The sequence below is a fragment of the Chelonoidis abingdonii genome, chromosome 5, assembly GCF_003597395.2.
Source record: "Chelonoidis abingdonii isolate Lonesome George chromosome 5, CheloAbing_2.0, whole genome shotgun sequence".
NCBI lineage: Eukaryota > Metazoa > Chordata > Testudines > Testudinidae > Chelonoidis > Chelonoidis abingdonii.
This window is the reverse complement of record NC_133773.1, coordinates 95,277,592-95,298,723: the sequence shown is the minus strand read 5'-3', so window position 1 is coordinate 95,298,723 and position 21,132 is coordinate 95,277,592. Positions and strand designations below refer to the sequence as shown.

The 21,132-nt window shown below is 41.5% G+C and overlaps 1 protein-coding gene across 1 annotated transcript in view; it reads right to left on the bottom strand.

Moving 5' to 3' along the window:
- TXK (TXK tyrosine kinase) overlaps positions 1–21,132 on the bottom strand; it is a 37,798-nt gene that overhangs the window by 9,656 nt on the left and 7,010 nt on the right. Inside the window, exons 2-10 of the mRNA XM_032768909.2 lie at positions 15,333–15,384; positions 15,028–15,127; positions 13,405–13,616; positions 11,838–11,903; positions 10,454–10,508; positions 8,074–8,153; positions 3,235–3,362; positions 2,455–2,529; positions 1,345–1,516 (exon numbers count right to left, since the gene is read on the bottom strand). Of these exons, the coding sequence (XP_032624800.1) occupies positions 1,345–1,516; positions 2,455–2,529; positions 3,235–3,362; positions 8,074–8,153; positions 10,454–10,508; positions 11,838–11,903; positions 13,405–13,616; positions 15,028–15,127; positions 15,333–15,384 (940 nt within the window). The remainder of the gene's footprint in view (positions 1–1,344; positions 1,517–2,454; positions 2,530–3,234; positions 3,363–8,073; positions 8,154–10,453; positions 10,509–11,837; positions 11,904–13,404; positions 13,617–15,027; positions 15,128–15,332; positions 15,385–21,132) is intronic.

The following is a 21,132-nucleotide window of genomic DNA, read 5'->3' as shown; positions in this document are numbered from 1 at the left end:
CAAGACTCCTGCTTGCTGTGGGGGGAGGAAGAGGGGAGCTAATGTCAGAGTGTCCTCCTCGTCCCTGCTCCTGCACCCCACTTATCCCAACTTCCATAGAGCAGGGGGGACACACAGGGCTCAGGATGGAGAGAGTTTGCTGGCAGCAGCTGCGGTCTCAGCAAGCTGATCTAATTAACAAGGCAGTGTACTTAAGAGTAGGGTCAGTGTATTTAAAGTGGAAATGCACATCTCTCTCTCACATTCACACAGTGTGTGTCTCTGTCTGCGATGCTGTCTCCCATCTCTCCATTCATGCTGCCTTGTAAAGTGTGAGAGTTAACCCTTGAGGGCTCAGCCAATTGCTAGTTCATCATTTAGCAGTAAGGCATTCCCTGGGAAATATCCCACCCTGACTCCTCCACCCCAACCAAGCTTCACAATCATTATCACTGTGTACCAGTATTAAATTGTTTGTTTAAACATATACTTTGTGTGTGTGTGTGTATGTGTGTGTGTATATATATATATATAGTCTTTTGGTGAAAAAAATTTCCCTGGAACCTAACCCCCTGATTTACTTTAATTCCTATGGGGAAATTGGATTCACTTAACATCGTTTCACTTAAAGTCGCATTTTTCAGGAACATAACTACAATGTTAAGTAAGGAGTTACTGTACTACCATTTCTTAATTCAAATCCTTCCTTAAATCACCCATCTGTATGAATTCTTTCAGTGATAGTCCACTGAGAAATTAAATATAATAATCAAGCACTGTCTCCAGATTGGACCTTTCAATTCCTTGTCTTCCCAAACTAGATTATGCCTGGCTTTGTGCAGTTGACTAGATAGAAGGAGCAGCTATCAGTGTACTCTCCCTACTCAGCCTTCAATTCAAAATGGAGGTGACCTAAAGATACAGTGTTTCATCTAGTGTACAATGTGTGTGTACTATGAAGTTAGTACAATTTTAATTGTAAACTCATGGAGCACGTAAAAGCAGCAAAGAATCCTTTGGCACCTTATAGATTAACAGACGTTTTGGAGCATGAGCTTTTGTGGGTGAATACCCACTTCATCAGATGCATGTATTCACCCACGAAAGCTCATGCTCCAAAACGTCTGTTAGTTTATAAGGTGCCACAGGATTCTTTGCTGCTTTTACAGATCCAGTCTAACACGGCTACCACTCTGATACTTGACATCATGGAGCATGGTTTGTGCTGTCTTCTGTGCATTGTACAATGTCAAGCACAACGATAATACTCATCAAATAATAAACCTTACGAAAACATCTTTGACTATATTTGTTACATCTCAGTTTAACCCTTTCCACCAGGCACAAAAGAGCCATTGAACTTACATCATGACTTTAGCTTCCTCAATGAAATCATCTTCAGACATTGCACCTTCATTGATTGCCTTAATGGCAACTTTGACAAGTGCTCTCCATTTACCCAGCTGAACGATTCCAAACTGGCCACGCCCAACTTCTTTCATGAAAGTCAGCTCAGATGGGTTTATCTGCCACTTCTCTGTGAAAGTGAGCTCAACATGTTATAATAGCACGGTGCATGACGGCTGCCCTAACCCTTATTTATGGTGCAGGAAAAATGCCCCATCCTTTGCAGTATTTACACAGAACAAATAATCATTGTTTGTCAATATCATCCATTACCTGTTATTTGTTATGAAAATTTTCACCACCCCTATTATGTGAGATATGGAATAATCACCTAACACAGGAATGTTGGGGCTTGAAGGTAAGACAGGTATTTAATTATCCACTACATCTGAGAACATCATGGGAACACTTCAGTATGTATTGTCCATCACTCTCGTCCATCTCCAGACAGTGATGTGATAATATTGATTAGCTGGCTCCATTGTGACATCCACAATGATTTTTGCCTTCCACAAGTAGTAGTTCTAGGAAATGTATTAAATATATTAATTCCCAGCATACACTTTTGGAGGCATGCATTCTGGATGTGTATACACCGGCGAGGTGACTTCATTTACTATCCTATATAAACCAGAATTATTTGTATTGCTCTTTTATGCACTGTGAAATGCCACTCCTATTTCTACTAGTTGCACTGTTGGCAAGAACAGTCTTGATCACAATTAACATTAACATCAATTGTCTATACATTCAAATAGGATCCAATGGCCCTTAAAAGGCTATGGAGTCTTAGGTCTTTGTTTACAAAATGTGAGGAAATTTAGAAGCAATGCTAGTAATATGAATGAGACGATTCTTCTAAAATGATACATGCCCAGTCAGGTATTTCACTGAGTTTTGGATCCTGAATACGAAATGGACAATTCCTATTGATGGACATGTGTTTTTATATATTAATTATTACAGGGATAATTTCTTTAGCATACCTCAGATACCAAGATGATGAGCATGATATAAAAACCTAGGAAGATACCTAAAACCCTACCAAAACAATACTTCTTACTTTACCATAACTAAATCCTGCCGTTGCTGGTAAACAACTTCCCATTGATCCAATTGGATGTCGGAGGCGGGTGATGAGACCTATGGGTGACAAAGTGATAAAATTCTTTAGAACAATTATGCCGTTATCCTATGCATCCATCTTAGCTTCCTAAAACAAAACCTATTTTGTTTTATACATTCTTACCCATTGGAGTTACTTTTTTCTATATTATTTACAACTTGTTCAGATGTAGCCCTGTTGAAAAGGAGTAACTGAGGGAAAAGCATACTCAGTCCTTGGATGGCTAGGGTGAGAACACTGGCATTTTGCAGCCTGCCAAATAAGTTAATAGGTAGGAGGACAAATACATTATACAGTTTCCAAAGGTCCACAGGATTTAGCTTGTTTGTTAGTAGTAGTAGTAGTAATTATTTATTATTTTTATTAGGTAGCACTTTAGAGCTCTAGTGATGGATCGGGACTGCATTGTGCTAAGAGTTCGTCAAACACAGAACAAAAAGATCATCCCTGCTCCCAGGAACTTACAATCTAAATAAAAGACAAGAGGCAACAGATGGTTATAGACTCAACCCTAGTTTTTGCACAGTACAAAACTACTGATTTGGCACAAGGGATAGGCTAAGAAACTGAACTTTTCTCTTCAACATTTTGCAAACCTGTCTCCTTTTAAAAAGACAGAACTTGATTCCAGGAAGGGTTATTTCTGAGCTCTCAAAGTCGTATCTGCAATGAGCTTCCAATCATCATCAGTATTAAATCCTTATTTGCTTAGCTGCTGTTACCTGCTGCATTATGCTGGTGATACTGGATGAGTTCAGGAATGGATGGAAAGAGGTGCTTTTCTGCTACATAATACTGTTCTGAATGGTTTTGCTTAATTTGATAATGTCGGATATTTCCACTGTGGCTTCTGAAATCAACAAAACATCAGTTACTTGAAAATAAACCATATTTTGATCATATAAAGTTGTCTGATTTAAATAATATTTTGGACAAGAATTACTCTTACTCAATAAAATCTATCGGGAGGAAATACAATTTTCCTGTTTAAAATTGCTTGGTAGAATTATGGTTGTGATAATGTTTAAGGGGATAAAAACAGCTTATCTGAATACATCTCTCACCTCTGGGGATGAGACCTATGGGCTCAGAGTTAAAGAAATCTATAAAATAAAGAAATAGAACTTTTGGGAGCCAGGGATCCTAGCCAAAAACTTCTCTGCTCCCTTTCCTCCCTACAGCAGACTTCGCTTTTGCAACCATTGTACAGTCATTTACTAAAACCAGTGGTGGGTAACCTGTGGCCCGTCAAGGTAATCCACTGGCAGGCCACCAGACAGTTTGTTTATATTTGCATGGCCGCCTCTAGCTCCTAGTGGCTGTGGTTCACTGTTCTTGGCCAATGGGAGCTGCAGGAAGCAGCACAGGCTGCAGGGATGTGCTGGCCGCCTCTTCCCGCAGCTCCCATTGGCCGGGAACAGCAAACTCCGGCCACTGGGAGCTACAAGCAGCCGTGCAAATGTAAACAAGCTGTCCGGCGGCCCGCCAGTAGACTACCCTGATGGGCCGCAGGTTGCCCACTACTGACTAAAACACTTTTATATCCTAGATGTCTCTGATGGTCAAATCATGGTATCTTGGAGACCAGAGTGATTTTTACTATTGACTCCAACAGGATTAGAATTTGTAACCTATATGAAAAATCAGCTACTATTCTATCAATATATCTCCTCTGAGATTGTACCTCTTCTTGCATTATGGGAGTAATAGATATAGGGAACACTTCCATAAATTCAGGTGCCACTGCCCATACCTAGAAGAGAGTGCAAATAGATACAAATGCCCTATGTTTGCTGAAATCTTTATTCATTCTTTAATAAATTCCTTTCTCAACTCCCTCCCCACCTTGTATCTCAACTCCTGTAATTTCTTCTTCTGTGTTTTTCCTAAACCTCAATTTTCAAATTTCAAGGAGTCCAAATGCTGTGGCCACCTTACTACTCTGTAATTCCAGGAGAACATGTGATGCCATCAGCCCCATTCACTGTCACTGGTGTCCTTGCATGATCCTTCCAGTTTCTCTGTGGTCCAAGCACTTGCCATAAAACCTGTATCTAGTGTACCACTACTTATCATTGTACCTATAGAAATTACCTGAATGATACACTAGGTAAACTACGTAATGCTCTAGTTTCCTTGCATCTATCAAGGCTTTTCTAATGATATTCATCACCAGGTATATAAGCACCTTCCAAAGAGTTAAAAAACTAATCCATAAAAAATGGTTCAAGTCCCAAATTTCCTCTCTATTTCCCCAAAGGCAGTCAAGGGACTTTTTTCATTTTATTTCATTCTTTCTTTTATTTCTTCTACCCATCCCTCTTTTTCCTTCATTGCTTTTTGCCCTTGTTCCACCTCCTCTCATCTTTACTGTTTATTTTTAAATTATTAATTTTTCCAAATACAACCACTATACCAAAATTTCAGGTTAATCACAATACACAAAGAAATGAAGGGGGTTAGGGCAAAGGTGAGGGGGTGGGAAGCGTCATATCTATCTTCAGGGTTTACGTTAATCATAGACTCCTAAAAAGGCAATCCAAATTGCTTTGAATTTTTTGGGCATTCCCTTTCTGTGGAATGCCAGTCATTTATTAGCTGTATCATCCATATTACAGAGACAGGCATCAATATTTGGTGGGGATCAACTTTTGCATTTTTCAAGGATTAATTTTTTAGCGACCAAAGCTGCACGTTGGAACCATGCTGCCTTGTTACCAGGTAATCTCCAGGTATCAGGAATATATCCGAGAATGAAATCCATTTTAGCATCTAATATCAAATTGGTCCTTTGACCCACTTCATACCAAAAATTCTTAATACAGAGGCACTCCCAAAACATATGAGCTAATGTATCACCAAAGGACTGCCAACAGCAGTCAGCATTTGTGAGGTCTATTACCATTAGCCTATGTGGGGATCAGTATATTTGAAAAAGTGACTTTTGGTGAATAAGCTGTAGTGTCATGTCTATAGGTGCTTTTTTAATATTAGATACAATTGTATTCCATTGGGTCAGAGGTCATTGTATATCGTCGTATATCTATTCCAAGGTGACATGCCGCTGCTTCCAGGAGCTGCCTGAGGTAAGCATCGCCTGGAGCCTGCACCCCTGATCTCCTCCCATGCCCCAAGCCCCTGTCCCAGCCCTGATTCCCCTTCCACCCTCCAAATCCCTCAGTCCCATCCCAGAGTATTCTCCTGTACCTCAAACCCCACATCTCCAGCCCCACCCCAGAGCCTGCATGGATCCCTCTCCCCTCCCCCGGAGCCCTAACCCCTGCCCCAGTCTTCATCCCTCTTCTGGCCCCCGAACCCATAAGTCCCAGCCTGGAACACCCTCCAGCACCCCAAACCCCTCATTGCCAGCCCCACACCAGAGCCCACACCCCCAGCTGGAGCCCTCATCCCCTTCTGCATCCCAACCTCCTGAGCCAGCCCAGTGAAAATGAGTGAGTGAGTCAGGGTGGGGAGAGCGAGCGACAGAGGGAGGGGGGATGGAATGAGCCGGAGGCAGGGCCTCGGAGAAGGGGCAGGGCAATGGCAGGGCAAGGGTGTTCCATTTTGTGCAAGTAGAAAGTTGGCAACCCTACCAATAACAACAATAAATTCTGGTTGGCTCTGAAGAGGAAAGAAGGGTGGCAGCTTAGGAAGTAGAGAAGAAATTTTGAGGCTGCTTTGTCAGCAGCCCTTCTCGTTCTTCCAGGGCTGTCTAAAGCAATGGTTCTCAAACTTCATTCCATCACAACCCCCTTCTGACAACAAAAATTACTACATGATACCAGGAGCGGGGATTGAAGCCTGAACCTGGCCAGGCCTTGCCATTCCAGGTGATGGGGTGAAGCCAAAGCTCAAGCCCCACCATCCTGGGTGGGAAGGCCCAAGCCAAAGCCCAAAGGCTTCAGCCCCAAGAAAGGGGCCTGTAACCTGAGCCCCATCCCGCAGGGCTGAAGCCCTCAGGCTTGGGCTTTGGCCCTGGGTGGTGGGGCTTGGGCTTTGGCCCCAGGCCCCAACAAGTCTAGCATCAGCCCTGGCAACCCCATTAAAACAGGGTGGTGACCTAATTAAAATTAGGTTGCGACCCACTTTGAGGTCCCAACCCACAGTTTGAGAGCCCCTGTTCTATAGGGTTGCCCCCTGTCTCAGTTTTCCTGGGATCATCCCTTTTTTTAGGTAGCTGGCCCAGGAAATCTGTAAGCCTTTCCAAGACATTAAAAGTCCTGTTTTTTATCAGTCACACACCCTCTGGTTCCCCAGTCCCTAGTGGCTGTAGTAGGGGGAGCTGGGGTACAGTGATCCTGTGTAGAAGGAGCTATCACTCCAGAGTGGCTGGGAGCTCCAGGAATCAGTGGCTCAGAATCATCGAGTAGGACAGGAGGCATTTGGGGCTGCTGGTGTCCAGTCACCAACATGCAATTACCTGCTGTGGGGTTTGCCATAGGGTAAGAGTGGGGTAGATCCAGCCTGCTTGGCGAGGTTGTTGCTCCCAGGAACAGGAGCCCACAGGGGCTGGTGCCCTCTCCCAAGGTGGGATGGGGAGACAGTGCCCAGGATTATATGTGGTGAGGTATGGATAGGGGGAAGGTGCCATTGTTTTGTACCTCAGAGAACTGCAATTACAGCCTCCTGGCAGAAGGGGGCCCCTATGTCCTCCCTGCTGCTACTGCTATGGTTACTGTGCACAGCAACTTTCCCTCCTTCCTTGCCTAGGCCCTGCCCTTGCTGGCCCTGAGGGTTTGCCCAGTTGGAGCGCGCTGGCAGGGGCTTGAGGGAGCAGCAGGACTGGAGCAGCAGCAGCATCTGTCTCCCCTTCCTCCCCACAGGGTGGCAGGGACAAGCAAGGGGACGCCTCTTTGGGGGTAGGGTGACCAGACAGCAAGTGTGAAAAATGGGGATGGGGGTGAGGGGTAATAGGAACCTATATAAGAAAAAGACCCCAAAATCGGGACTGTTCCTATAAAATTGAGACTTCTGGTCACCCTATTTGGGAGACAGAGACAAATTGGGGTCACAGCTATGGACGGGGCAGACTCAAAGGTTTGGGGAAAGGAGAGATTGGGAGGTTCTTAGAGAGGAGAGGCTGGTAAGAGAGGGAGGAGGCAATGGAGGTGTTTGTGGGCAGCAGGAGAGGCTGAATGGGATTTCCCGTGAAGGGGAACGAGGAGAGGTTGGAGATTTAGCAGGAGGTCAGTGCGCTCGGTGAAGACTGCTACAGCATTGCATGGGAGCCAGCCAGTCAAGGACTGCACCATAGGAAGAGAGGCAAAAGGATGCTACAGTAAGTTTTGTTTGCTTATTGTTTTAATTGAATGGATGAAAGGGACTTATGCTGGAACATTTTGGATTTCAGGGAATGCAGGTGATCTTGTCATGCTGCATGGGAACGTTTGCATCCGCAATTTCCCCCCCCCCCCAACTTTTGGGGCAAAGTTACTTCATTGAGTATTACCTATTAATTAACTGTAAGGATTGTAATCTGGAACAAGGTTTTCAGTATTCCTTATACACAGAATTGTAATTAAGATATGTCTTCTTAGCCATTCAGAGCAGCAATCACTTACCCGCTAGATCGCGAATACACAGACATTGTAAGGGCTCCCTTTTGGCTTGAATCTCTGACCATAAATGCCCCTTCTTTGGACTGAAAAGCAATTTAGATTTAGTTTATCCTTTCTTTTGTGTTTGACAGAAAATTCACATAAGACATTCAGCTGATTACAAAAGACTGTTGAATGTTTTATAAAGGAAGCTAAAGGTCAGGAGGTCAGAGTAGATGATCTGGTGGTTCCTTGTGGCCTTTAACTGTCTGACTAAAAGAACAGGAATTTCTAAAATAAGGTAATGTACTTAACAGTTGTTGGGTATTGTACAAATGCAGGTGAGATCTCTGTATCAGCAGGAAGCTAAGTACTTTTCTGAGAACACATTAGAGTAAATATGAATATATAAATGCTGAGTCATTCACCTGTGTGTGGATCACTGTTGGGTGATTCCAAGGATATTACTTAATCCAAGAGAAGCACTGGTGCCTTTTGACTGTTGGATACTGATATTTAAACTGTTCAAACTTTACTAGCATGGTTTATGATATTAGAACACATGGCTTATATAGTAACATAATATTCTAATGAGCTCTACCTAACCTCCTAATTTCTACAGCCATAGAGCTATTTACTATTTCTAGTTATTGGGGTCTTCTTCCTACCTGGAGCTATTTCAGTGCTTTATATTATTGAACTAAGTACACAAGCCTAGTGATATTGTATGTTAAGTTTGTAACACTGCGTCTGGAGACTCCTTGTGCTATAGTGTACATGTTCTTATACACTCAGTACACTAGATGAATGGCATAACTCCATGGATATAATTCACTGCTAGTCATTAAAATACAGGTGACTATCAGCGGTAAGTTGAAGATAACTCATATTTAACATGTTAAATATACTGAACATTTACATTTAACCCAGTCCACTGCTTCTGTGAATGTTCATACTACACTATGCTCTAATGCAATACAGACCCTTGAAACAACTTAATGAATAAAGAGCTAAAACTTTATGGCTATTTGGCATCTGTGGAAGGCTTAAAATATAGTGGAACCACTGTGGTGCTTCGTGCTTCTGTTCAGGGGACCAGGAGCAGAAAGGCCACAAACCTTGGCAGCTCTCTTCATATGAATATGGAAGGAGAATTGTGGGTGGGACATCTGCATGGTAGATCTCTGGCTAGCTGGACTGTGACCTATGTAAATCCTGTAGTCACATCCCTATGTAGTAGGTTGCAGTAAGCTTTAGCTGTACAGTGTAGCTTAAGTAGCTTAGCTAAGAGTAGATGACCTCCTGAGGTCCCTTCCAACCCTGATATTCTGTGATTCTATGAAGTGCTGTAGTCACAGTCATGCCATTGGCTGGAGGAGCAGAGTTAAATATCTGACTTGATTAACACAAAACTAAAGATAGGACACACAAATCTATAAATATTTGAAGGGTCTATAAATATTTGAAGGATGATAGTGCCAGGGCGACTAGGAATGATTTAGAGTGATTCATCGGATTATAACTAATAATAATGGAATGAAATTAAGAAATGGAAATGGAAAAATTAGACTGAATATCAGAAAAATTCTCAGAGTTAAATATATTCGAATACTCTCCTACAGGAAGTGCTGGAAGCTCCATGTTTTGAGCATTGAAAACTAGACAACACAAATCAATAGAAAATATACTGTAAAGCAGGGTGGTAGAGTGGATTATATAAGTGCTGTTCCTTTTCCTCTTTAACATCTATAATTCTATGTATTTCTGTGCACTCCCTTTGGCTGAGCTGTATTTTATCCAATCCCTGTGTTGGCCCCTGAGCAAAACTCTGTTATTCTCTCTAAAACAGTAACAATTTGAAGTCATAGATACAGTTGTATTTCATATTGACAGGCACTTTTCTTCCCAAGGGTTTCACAATGCTTCACACAAAATGTTAACATAGGACCAATAAAACACAGTTGCCTATGGGCAGGACTAAGTGGGACACAACATGCTGCATGACAATAAGAGGAGTAGAAATTTTAGTTAAGGACACTGTGGCAAACTTCTACGTTAACTAAGAAAGCATGAGATTTTTAATGTTCATACAGTGCAGACAGGTTTCAGTTTTTAAAGTCTCACCCAAAAGACACGCACAGTAAACTGCATAGAACTCAGTTTATCTAATATGGAAGGTAGAAGACCTAAACAGAACAAGTTCTAGAGAGTCTAGGTATTCCACACCTGACGTTTAGACCACCAAGACATCACTTCATTTTAAAGTACTCTATCTTATTGTACAGTTAGCTCTGGATTTGATTGCTGAACTCTTCATGATGCATCTTGTAATACTGACAGAATAATTTAGATTGTGGATAACTTTGCAAACAATGAAAGTTTATTTATAAACCAACTGAATTACCTCCTGCCGTAGTAGAAGTTCTGCCTGATTTCTGTTTATGTTTTTACAGTACCACCTACAATAAATTACCAAGAAAAAACAGCTAAATTATGTTCTGATTTCAAGCTATTTTAACAAAAATACTTATTGACTCTATTGTAAAGAGCAACACTTCTTAACCATTATACTATTCCCAAACCAAAAACTTAGTTAATATAAATCTAAGGTTGTAAACAACAGATATTGATTTTAAACAACTTTATAAGACCATTTCAGTTATAACAATAATACAAACAAAAGCAAGATATTTATGAATGAGGAAATTCAGAGCTAAGGTTAAAAAAACAATGTTATAAAGTGAAAATGTTAGAAAGTCATAGTTTAAAAAAATCAAAATGTCAAAAAGTCTGGAAATATTTAAAGTTCCACTACCAGTTTTAACTCTACTGTTTACTATCACTCAGCTCACTCTAACTAGTGAAAGAACCCCATCAGTTTCCTCATAAAACAAGTGCTTCCTGTTTCATAGTTATATTTTTAAAATGTGCCCATCCCGTGTTCTGGATCTCACTTTCTAATTTATTTTTAAAATTCCTGCACAGTAACAATGTGAAGTGTGGTGATTTCTTGTCCATGCCATAAGAGTTGTTAGAGGGTCTAGTCTTCTGCCTTTGATAAATTGGTGGGTTCGTAGTTTACAGTCCAATGTATAGAATTTTGCTCATATAGTGTCTCATAATCAAATATGTGATGGGATTGTGGTTGGGGAAAGAGGGCAACTTTACTGGTGTCAAGTCTAGCCCTATGACGTTCAATATTTTTTTCCCATTTGTTGTAATTAAAGTTGAGATTAAGTAAAATCCTGGATATAAACACCCACAAGTTTGGGAAATTTTGCATTTACATTTGGTGTCTCAGGCCCATCTCTGGTTGGAATATTTGGGAATTTTACTCTTCCTCACCAGTCAATGAACATTAAATATGTTGAAGTCAGTACTGGATAGTAATTGAAATGTAAAAAACAGGAAAAGATGAGAGTATAATAGTATCTGGCTGTGAGCGCTCACAAATAGGAAACTTCCAGATTGTGACATCTTGACTTAGGCAAACAGATGCAGTTATCCTATTTATTGTACATGAGCTACCAGTGTTTATAACATTCTAGTCTCATAGCAAACAGCCATTGATTTGAATGGAGAAGAATCATGAAAACTGGAAGACAAATGGTGAATTCATTTTTAGGATGATGATTTATAAAAAAAAATAAGGGCCTTCGTCCTGCAGTCGTTACTCAGGCAAACTCCTGTTGACTTCTAGTAAGGACTGAAAGAAAAGGACCTAAAAACGTACAAGCCTAACCAATTTTCAGGGAGGAGGCACAATAATCATTTTCAAGTGTACTTACTCATATGCTTCTAAATTATTTCGCTCGTTCTCAGTTACATAATTGCTGGGAATTAGGCCTTCATTACTAAAATAAATACAAATGAAAGATATAACACAATGTAAAGTATTAATGGGATTAAAATGTGAATATTCCTTTCACTTAACAAGATGGCAACTAACACTTTGGCCACATATCAAGTATGAGCTATGTTTCTGTGAATTCAGACAGTCATTGAAGGAAGACCTCAGAATTCTTCTTATCAACCTGGTGATCTTTCAAAGGACAGATAATGGGCAAATACTGTCTGTATGAATTGTTCAGTATGGGATTGTTCTCTGGAGAACCAGGAAGTGGGTGAATTTGTGTTGCCAACTCTGCACAAGACTCACTAGGTGGCACTGAAATTTAGATTTTACCTTTGAACGCATATGCATGGCCAATGCACACATTACAAAGCAGAATCTAGCTCAAACCCTAGTTGATATTGAGTTGCATATATATAGGATGACCAGATGTCCTGATTTTATAGGGACAGTCCCAATATTTGGGGCTTTTTCTTACACAGGCGCCTATTACCCCCCACCCTCTGTCATGATTTTTCACACTTGCTATCTGGTCACCCTGCATATATATATTTTACATAATTGCCAATTATTTTAATTCCCACCTTCTGAAAGAACCAGTTCGGCTCACTGAGCCTCTAGGTGGAAGAAGTGTGTTTAAAGGAGGGCTATGAATTAGGAGGCGATGGTTATTTGGCACATAAAAAAAAGCAGCTATAAGGGGAGGTGGAGGTGTGGATGAAGACATTAAATTGAGAGAAAGGGGAAACAATGAAACCATTACTGAGGGAAGATGGCCCATAAGTGAAGTTCAGATCCAAACTTTTTTTAAAGTTCAAGGGTATTTGGATCTAGGATTTTGGTTCAGGCAGACCTAACTCTAAAAACAATATTTTACTGAATTACATACCCTTTCTACAATTCTGCCTTCAGCTACCATGGTGCAACCCTATTAACTTCAATATAAGATATCACTGTATGAAACTAGATGGGAAGATAGGCACAAGTGTGACTGAGAGCAGAAACTGGCGTAATTGCAGTACATCTCTCTAGGTACTTATATGACTGTAGTTGCTATTTTATCTGAATGCCATTTCATCGCACTCACACAACCTTTCTTCTGATTCACTGTATTGTAAAATACTTTACAAATTAAGTATGAAGTGCCAGATTTTCAAAAGAGCTCAGGACCCAACAGGTCCTAAATGAAGTGGCCAGGTTTCCAGAACTACTCAGCACCCAGCAACTCACTCTCTTCTCAAATTTCCAAATGCTGCTCTTGTTTAGCCTGGTGTGTGTCTGTCTAGATTCTAGATTCCCATTATTTTCAATAGGAGATGTTGAGTGTTGAATGTTTTTCAAAAATATGGCTGCTTCGTATAGATGCCAAACTGGAAGCTGAACACTTTAAAATCTGGCCCTAAAACATATTTATGCCGCTAATTTTTTATTTTTTGTTTGAGGTGTGTTTTTTTAGGAAGATAGATAGAAACAAATAGGTCCAAATATGCCTCCTCCCTTACCCATATTGGTCTCTTGCCTTCCACCAGTGGGGGTCATACTTCTCCAGGATAATGTATTCTTCTGATTTCCTGAGTGGTAAGTCACAGGGTCCTTTGGCAAAAAAATCATAGAGTGCAATGACTCTGATTTTCTCTTCATACTCTTCAGGGATCTGTGGGGGTAACGCTGGTAGTGGCTTCCTCTTTGATTGCTGAACAAATTGCCTGTCACACTGTTGAGAGAAAAAAGTATCATAATTGGTTTACATTTCTTTCCCTGCTTATTATTAGTATTATTATTAGTAGTATTTTATTTTATTTTTATTCTTAAGAAACTGATCACAATTCCTTCCCTCCCTATGCCTTATCATCCAGTCAGTTGCACTTGCAAGAAGGCAACAGAGTACAGTTGATTGCACATGGATAACTGTTACTCAAGCCAAAGTTACACTGACAAAATAAATAATATGCATATAATGTGACTGTAGCCAAAATAGAGCATTTCCGCCACCAACGTGCTTACAGTTACATTAATACGGTATGAATTCTGGGACAGCTCCTCAGCTGATGTAAATCAGAATACTTCCATTGAAGTCAATTGAGTTACACCAGCTGGGTTTGGAGAACATTGCATACATGCTTAACTTATCAGCAGGAATATAAACATTTTGTTTTGCATGAACATAGGGCCTGGTTTTGTGCTCAGTTACGCTGTTGTAAAGTTAGGAAGAACTCATCGAAGTCTGTAGAGTTAGGCCAAATGAAAGTAAGACCATACTCAGGTCCTTTGTGTTTGGAAAAAACGCATAACAATGTAAATCTTCTAAATCTTTGCACTCTTATTAAAATACTCTTTACAGTATTTATATGAAGTATGTATTACTGCAACTTTAAAGATTTGGCAAGGAGTAGTTACATTAGTGCAGTGGTTCTCAATTTTTTTTTTCACTGACCACTTAAAAATTGCTGAGGGTCTGAGCGGACCATTTAATGATCTTTCCAAATGTTATTTGTACTGTTAGCTAAGTATTGTAAAGCGCTTTGGACAAAAGTACTATATAAAAAAACCTAATAATAATTAACATTTTTTTGTTCTACAAATAAAAGCACACAACTCATATTTTAATATCAGTAGTCTTACCTTTCTACTGCGATGGATATGTCCTCTTTCCCCCACCACGGCAGCCCCCGAGCTGGGGCTGGGAAGGAGGGGGGGGTCCTTTCCCCCACCGCAGCAACCACATAGCTGAGGCTGAGAAGGAGGACCGTCTCTTCCCAGCAGCTGGAATCCTGTAGCTGGGAAAAGTCGTCTCTTTCTCTGGCCGCTGCAGCCCTGCATGTCCCAAATTCCCTCCACCCCCTCTATTTACCCCACCTTCCCCTCCCACCTACCCCCTATTTCCCTCAAGGCCACCACCTCATCTTACATGTGTGTCTTCTCCAGGGTCCTGGCACCTAATTAGTGGAGCCATGCCCTTCATTTTCTTGTGTGCAGCCACCCAGGCAACACCTTAAAGGGAACTATCCGCAGTTTGAGAACCTCTGCACTAGTGCCTACTCTGACATATATTCAGTGTCTGGGCTTGGATATGTCACTTAACCTCTTTCTACTTCAGTTTCCTGAATCTGTACGATTTTACTTACTCTGTGCTTTTGGGTAGACACATAGGAGAGCTGTTGTGACATTGAGTATCCAGCCATCAGTTGTCCATCATTGTCCAGGCTCAATTTTGTTCTCACTGCTCTAATTTTGGAGAATAAAAATAGTGCTTGTGAGAATATATGTCACCAAACATATTGGCTGTGGGGGAGGGAAAAGGTCTGTAAATTTATTTTTTTTTACAAATTTCAGCAGATTTACTGAAAACTGAAGGGTTTTAGAATGTTTTATATATGAGTTATTTTGATTAGCTTAATTACTGGCAAGTTAAAGCTAAAATTTGATTTACCTTTTCTGCACTGAACAGCAGCAGCAGCAAAAAACAGACTGGATGGTGTGATCTGAAAACAAGAACATTTTCTGTATTTTTAGTACTGTTTTTGGTTTACTGCACTGAAGTGTGTAATAGTTTGTCTGCCATGGACTTGCTGTGAGACTCTGGGCTAGTCACTTGGGACCAGATTGTGGAACATATACTCACGGGAATAGTCCAATTAAAACCAGTGGAACTACTTAAGTGAGTGCTCGCCAGCATAAGGAAGGACTCCACAATCGAACCCCTAACTTTTCTGTGCCTCAGTTTCCTCATCTGTTGAAGTTATCAATGCTTTCCCACTTCTGTAAAGCACTGTGAGATCCACAGATGAAAAGCACTATTCAAGTGCTAAGTATTGTTCCTATTTACAGATGGATAAATTGTTAACCACAGTGAGCAGTACAATAATGCTGATTAGGCTATTTTTTTCTTAATGAATACATAGCACCAGAAGAGCTTCTGATGTTATAAATGTCCTCGTGTGAGGTATGAAAAATCTGCAGAACCAACCTGGCATCTGTACACATTTTTTTATGTTGAGCTCCTTATTCATGTTTTGCCTGTAATACACTCTTGCTTATAGTATGGTCACCATTCTTGGCTAGGATTTAAGAGGAACCTTGTGTGATGATACTAGATTGTTTTAATCAGTGTGAAAGCTAGGTATCCAAGGAGAGCTACAGATTCCTTCTGTATGCAGCAACCTTTATATCCTTCACAATTGAGTCCTGTCTCTTCTCTTCTACAGAGGACACTACATTCTTGCCATTAGAAGATGCTCTAAAGACACATATTAGGCAGTGTCCTTCCCTTAGGACTGAGTATTTTTTCCAAGTTTATCTTTCATGCATGTTCTTTTCAAAGTCACACTAATGTGTTCCGGTTTTTTATTCCTGCTTGACCATTTTTGGTTTGGTCTGGAAAGATGACCCAATTTCATTTAATTTACATGTGAGGGATTTGGATGAAATATTTCAGTGTAAGTAACAAGAAAATCCATTCTCTAAGTCTATATAACAGAGGAAGTATAGTATAATAGTTAGCATATAGGCCTCTGAGTTAGAGTTCTTGAGAGTTAGTCCTGGCTCTACCATGTTTTCACTGTGTGAGCATGGGCAAGTTATTTATAAGTTAACCTCACGCTGCTTCATTTTATCCATCTGTAAAATGGAAATAGGACATTGTAAGAATTAAGTAATATTTGTATAAGAGCTTTGGCATCTTTTGCTATCTAATCTCAGTGCATATCATTATTGTACATTTTTCAGGTACAGAAGCCTTACAATACAAGAGCTCAAATCTGATCTCAAGAGAGTTAGTCATGCATTCCTATTTATCTTGTATGACAGCTACTATGTTTATGAAATTCCTCATATGCTGCTTGCAAATGAACAAGTGGAGAGAAGAGATCTAAAGGGGTCAGCTACAGCAAGATAATTTGACCTTTATTCTGACCTAATTTCTGGATGGATGACACCTGGGGTGGGAGAGGGGCTTGAGCCAGGTTTCTTGGTTGGAGATTGCATGACCTTTAGGAAGCTGAAAGAGAAGGGAAAGTTAGGCAGCTGAGATATGGCTGGGTGTTCCCATAACCACTAGGTTGCGGGTGGTTTAGGCAGCTGTTTTGGAACTGGAGGAGCTGCTTGAGTTGGAGTCATTTTAAAGCTGAGTATATGTTAGCATAGCACCGCAATGAAGTTTACTAAGAATCTGTGTACCACAGCATTCAAAAGGTTAAGTGGCCTTATTACACCTGGTGAATTGTTTGACCAATAAAGATATAAACAGTATTTAACAAATCTCACACTATAAAAAGGGAAAGAGAATAGCAAAGTTCAGGGAGATAAGATCAAAATTAGTTCTTAGTCAGAAGAGGAAGAAACCTGTGGCTTATGCTTGTTTTGCTTTGAAAAGTTACCAGTGAAGCTTGTGGGGGCAATTTGCCATAGACCATGACATCCTGTGAAGAGCCTACAGTGTGGGACTTTGACAAGCCCATTTTAATCATAAAATATCATAAACCGCTTGATAGAAGTTTCCAGTGACGGCTATGGAAAATATGAGGATTGGAAATGCCCAAACCAGCTGACATGAACAATTTTTTTTAAAGAAGCCAGACTAAAAAAGCTGTGTGCACTGTGACAGGTTTGCTGTATTACTTTCAATTGTTCATGAAGCTATCACCTTGCCATTTAAAACTGTTGCTGTTTAACTTTGCCAGAACACGCTTTCTCCTACTGGTGCTTGCTGTAATTTCTATTTTATTTACCATATTTTCCAGACAAGGAGCTATAAACAAGAAAAAAGAAAAGAGTGTTTGCAACTTTCAGTATCTTAATATCACTGGTCTATGTTTACCTGCAAAAAAGAGAAATTCAGAGGGAAAGTCTGAAATAGTATTGAATTAATTACTGGAATGGTGTTAGATGGCAGTGTGGAATTCCAGGTGCTGACTTTTGAATGAGGTGAACTGACATTTATTTGTCCATTAGAGATATCAAGGTATTTTTCATTAGACGAAGGATGTTTAAATTCCGACTCAGGTAATTACCTACTACTTACCAAAACTACTCGAAGTGTTTCAGTTGGGGGCAGTGTTTGCCCTTGACTTAGATAGTGTATTGCCAACATGCATTGTTAAAGAGATTCTACATTCCACCATAAAGGTGTCCACATTTCAGTCATGGGTCATGTAATTGCTGTGTATCTCTTCCTTGCCTTAGTGCTGCTAGGCTCAATTAACATTGTAAAGTACTTACCAGAGATATTTAGATCAGGCTCTGTAGAACTTCAAAGTATTATTAAAACAACATTCTTAAGTACACTGAAGATCTTACTATAACCACAAACGCAAATTAATTCAGAGTTGAGGCTGGTTTGAGTAAAGGTGGAATGTTAGCCCAGGAATTTTCTGCCTTTACTGAATTTCAAACTCTTTCTGTAAAGTATAGGGACTTTCCACATTTGAATCTACTTGGCAGGGCTGCCCAGAGGGGGGTGGGGGGCAAGTGGAGCAATTTGCCCTGGGCCCCGCAGGGGCCCCCATGAGAATATAGTATTGTATAATATTGCAACTTTTTTTTATGGAAGGGTCCCCCGAAATTGCTTTGCCCCAGGCCCCTTGAATCCTCTGGGCAGCCCTGCTACTTTGCTAGGTAAAAGAAACCAGCAATAAATGAAATGTCTGTAATGCATTTTACATATATCCTAATCATATATTTACCAGATAGTCTCTTACAGTGCTTAAGGAATCATAACAAACTATGGGTTGAATCAGTGATTAGGGTGTTTCATGGTATATGCAGTGTAGGACCTATTCTGCACTCCTTACTTGGACAAAACTTTCACTGAGTTCAGTGTTTTGACTGTTTGCCAGAAGCTGGGATTGGGTGACAGGGCATAGATCACTTGATGATAACCTGTCTGCTCATTCCCTTTGGGGCACCTACCATTGGTCACTGTCAGAGGACAGGATACTGGGCTTGATGGACCTTTGGTTTAACCCAGTATGATTGTTGTTATGTTCTTATGATTGAAAAAGAGTGCAGAATATGACCCATAATCCAGTAACTGTGGCCTAGATTACCATTTTTTGCAGAGAAATGAGTGTGAAAGGCCCTGAGAGGTAGGGTGGTTCTGTGAGGTTTGCTGCCCTTCTTTCTTCTTCCTATCCTACCATGTCCTCCTCTAGCTCCATGGAGTTCACCAGGCATGAAGTCCTACGGAAGGGACATCCCCAGCTTTGTAGAGGCAGATCTGTTTGCATGCAGAGTTCTTGATTTGGCCGTATCTCTCTCCCTTGCAGCACCGCTTCTGAAGGAGTTGTTTTGTCCTTGCATTGATTCCCACTCTGACTGCTCAGTAGCAGCTGCAGAGTGACTCAATGGGAGTTAAAGCTGTGAGAGGTATTACTGAAACACCATATTTCTGGTGGAAATCTGGCTAATCAGCTGGAGACAGAGTCATGAAATAAGAAGTATTGTGAGAGTCCTTCAGCTCTTCAGAGACTTGCATGTTTTAGGATTTGATTCCATGGGGCTAGTTAAATTTGGATACTTTGATGTAAAACACTGGAATGCTATTGGGATATCCCAGGTGAAGGCCTATTCAGGTGGGCCGTAGGCCATCACATCTTGCAAAGTTACTGGTGACCCTGCTATTTACACAATACATATGCCACTTCTTTCTCATTCTGACCTCCTTGATTAGAGAATTTGCATTTAACAGACCACGAAAGTGACAGAATAACTCATAGAGACTGCAGCCCCTATCAGGAAGAGAAGATAACCCATACCTGTACATCTAAACTTTAGATTCTAAAGTACCCACTGCAAATGTCAAAGTGCTTGGCTCTCCATGTGAATAACTCGATTAGACTTGCTCACATCAAAATCTTGTACTAGCAAGACAGGAAGTTATATACACACAGAGCTGACTCCAACTATTGTAGCAATGATTAATAAAGTGGTGCAGGAAGCCTGCACTTCCTGACAGAAGCACATGCAGCTTATTGCCTCACATAGACATCTCCACACTCTTTATTACTTATTTTTTTAAATCCCTCCATTCAAAAGAGAGAAGCCAGAACTCAAAGTGCAACAGAAGGAAAATTAACTTCATTCAGATACAAAAAGCCAAATTCTGTTTTCTGTAATATACATGAGATACTTGAGGGAGAAAGAAGAATTGATCACAGAACTAAAAATTTAATGGTAACTGCGATGCTCACAGACCAGGTGCCAGCCTATGCCAAGGCCTCTTGACATGGGTGGTGGGTGAACTCCCACTTTGGGGAGGCTAGCCTGCCGGCCCCACCCTGCCCCTTCCACCCAAGGCCCCACCCCCTCATACCAGACCCCTGAAATCCCAACTCTGAGGGGTTCCTGCAACCAGAGGAGCCCTGGCTTGCCTGCCCCAGCCACACATTGGGCCAAGCCGCTGCTGCTGGCCCCCCTGACCTACCACCCCCCCCAGCACCAGGCTGAGCCACTGCCCCCACCCTCCGCTGACTGCCGGCCCCAGCCCTGGGCCAAGCCACCAGTCTCCCTGAGTACCAGGCTGGCCCCAGGCAGAACTGCCAGCTCCCCTGGCCCCCAAGCACCCTGCTGAGACAAGCTGCCACCCGCCCCCGCCAGAGTCAAGCCAGAGCGAGCCACTGTCCCCCTAGTGCCAGCTCCTCCCACCCCTGAAGGCCCTGATCCCCGTCGAGCCACCAGCCCCAGTGGAGCCTCGCCAATCTGCTGGTTGCTGGCTCTCTGCATCCCTCCTCACTCCCCTATCCAGAGGAGGAGGAGGGACACGGCAAGCAGCAGGGGTGTGTGTGGAGTAGAGGAGGCAGTGGGACTCTCGGGGAAGGGCTTGCGCCAGGTGTCCAACAGTGGGTCAGTGGCAGTGCCAGGGAAGCCTTTGCCTTCCCTGTCCTATTGTATCCGCTGCCCATGCCTCTTAGCTTCAACTGCACACTGACAAATGCATAGCTGGAATTCGGTCTGGCTCTCATGTGTGTTAGTATTTGTTAAAATAGATATTAGATTGATAAAAATGTGTTTAGAATTTATGAAATGCTTGCAGGTTGCTACATACATTAATCTCACTTATAATTAAGGCTGTGAGTCTGTCACAGAGGTTGTGGAAGTCACTGGTTCCATTACTTTCCATGACTTCTGCAGCAGCCAGTATGGCTGACCCCAGTTCTGCCAGAGCAGCAAAGATTTAATCAAGGGTATTTATAGTAGAGTTGTCTCTGCTCAGCTGCAGAAAGGTGGGGTGGGCA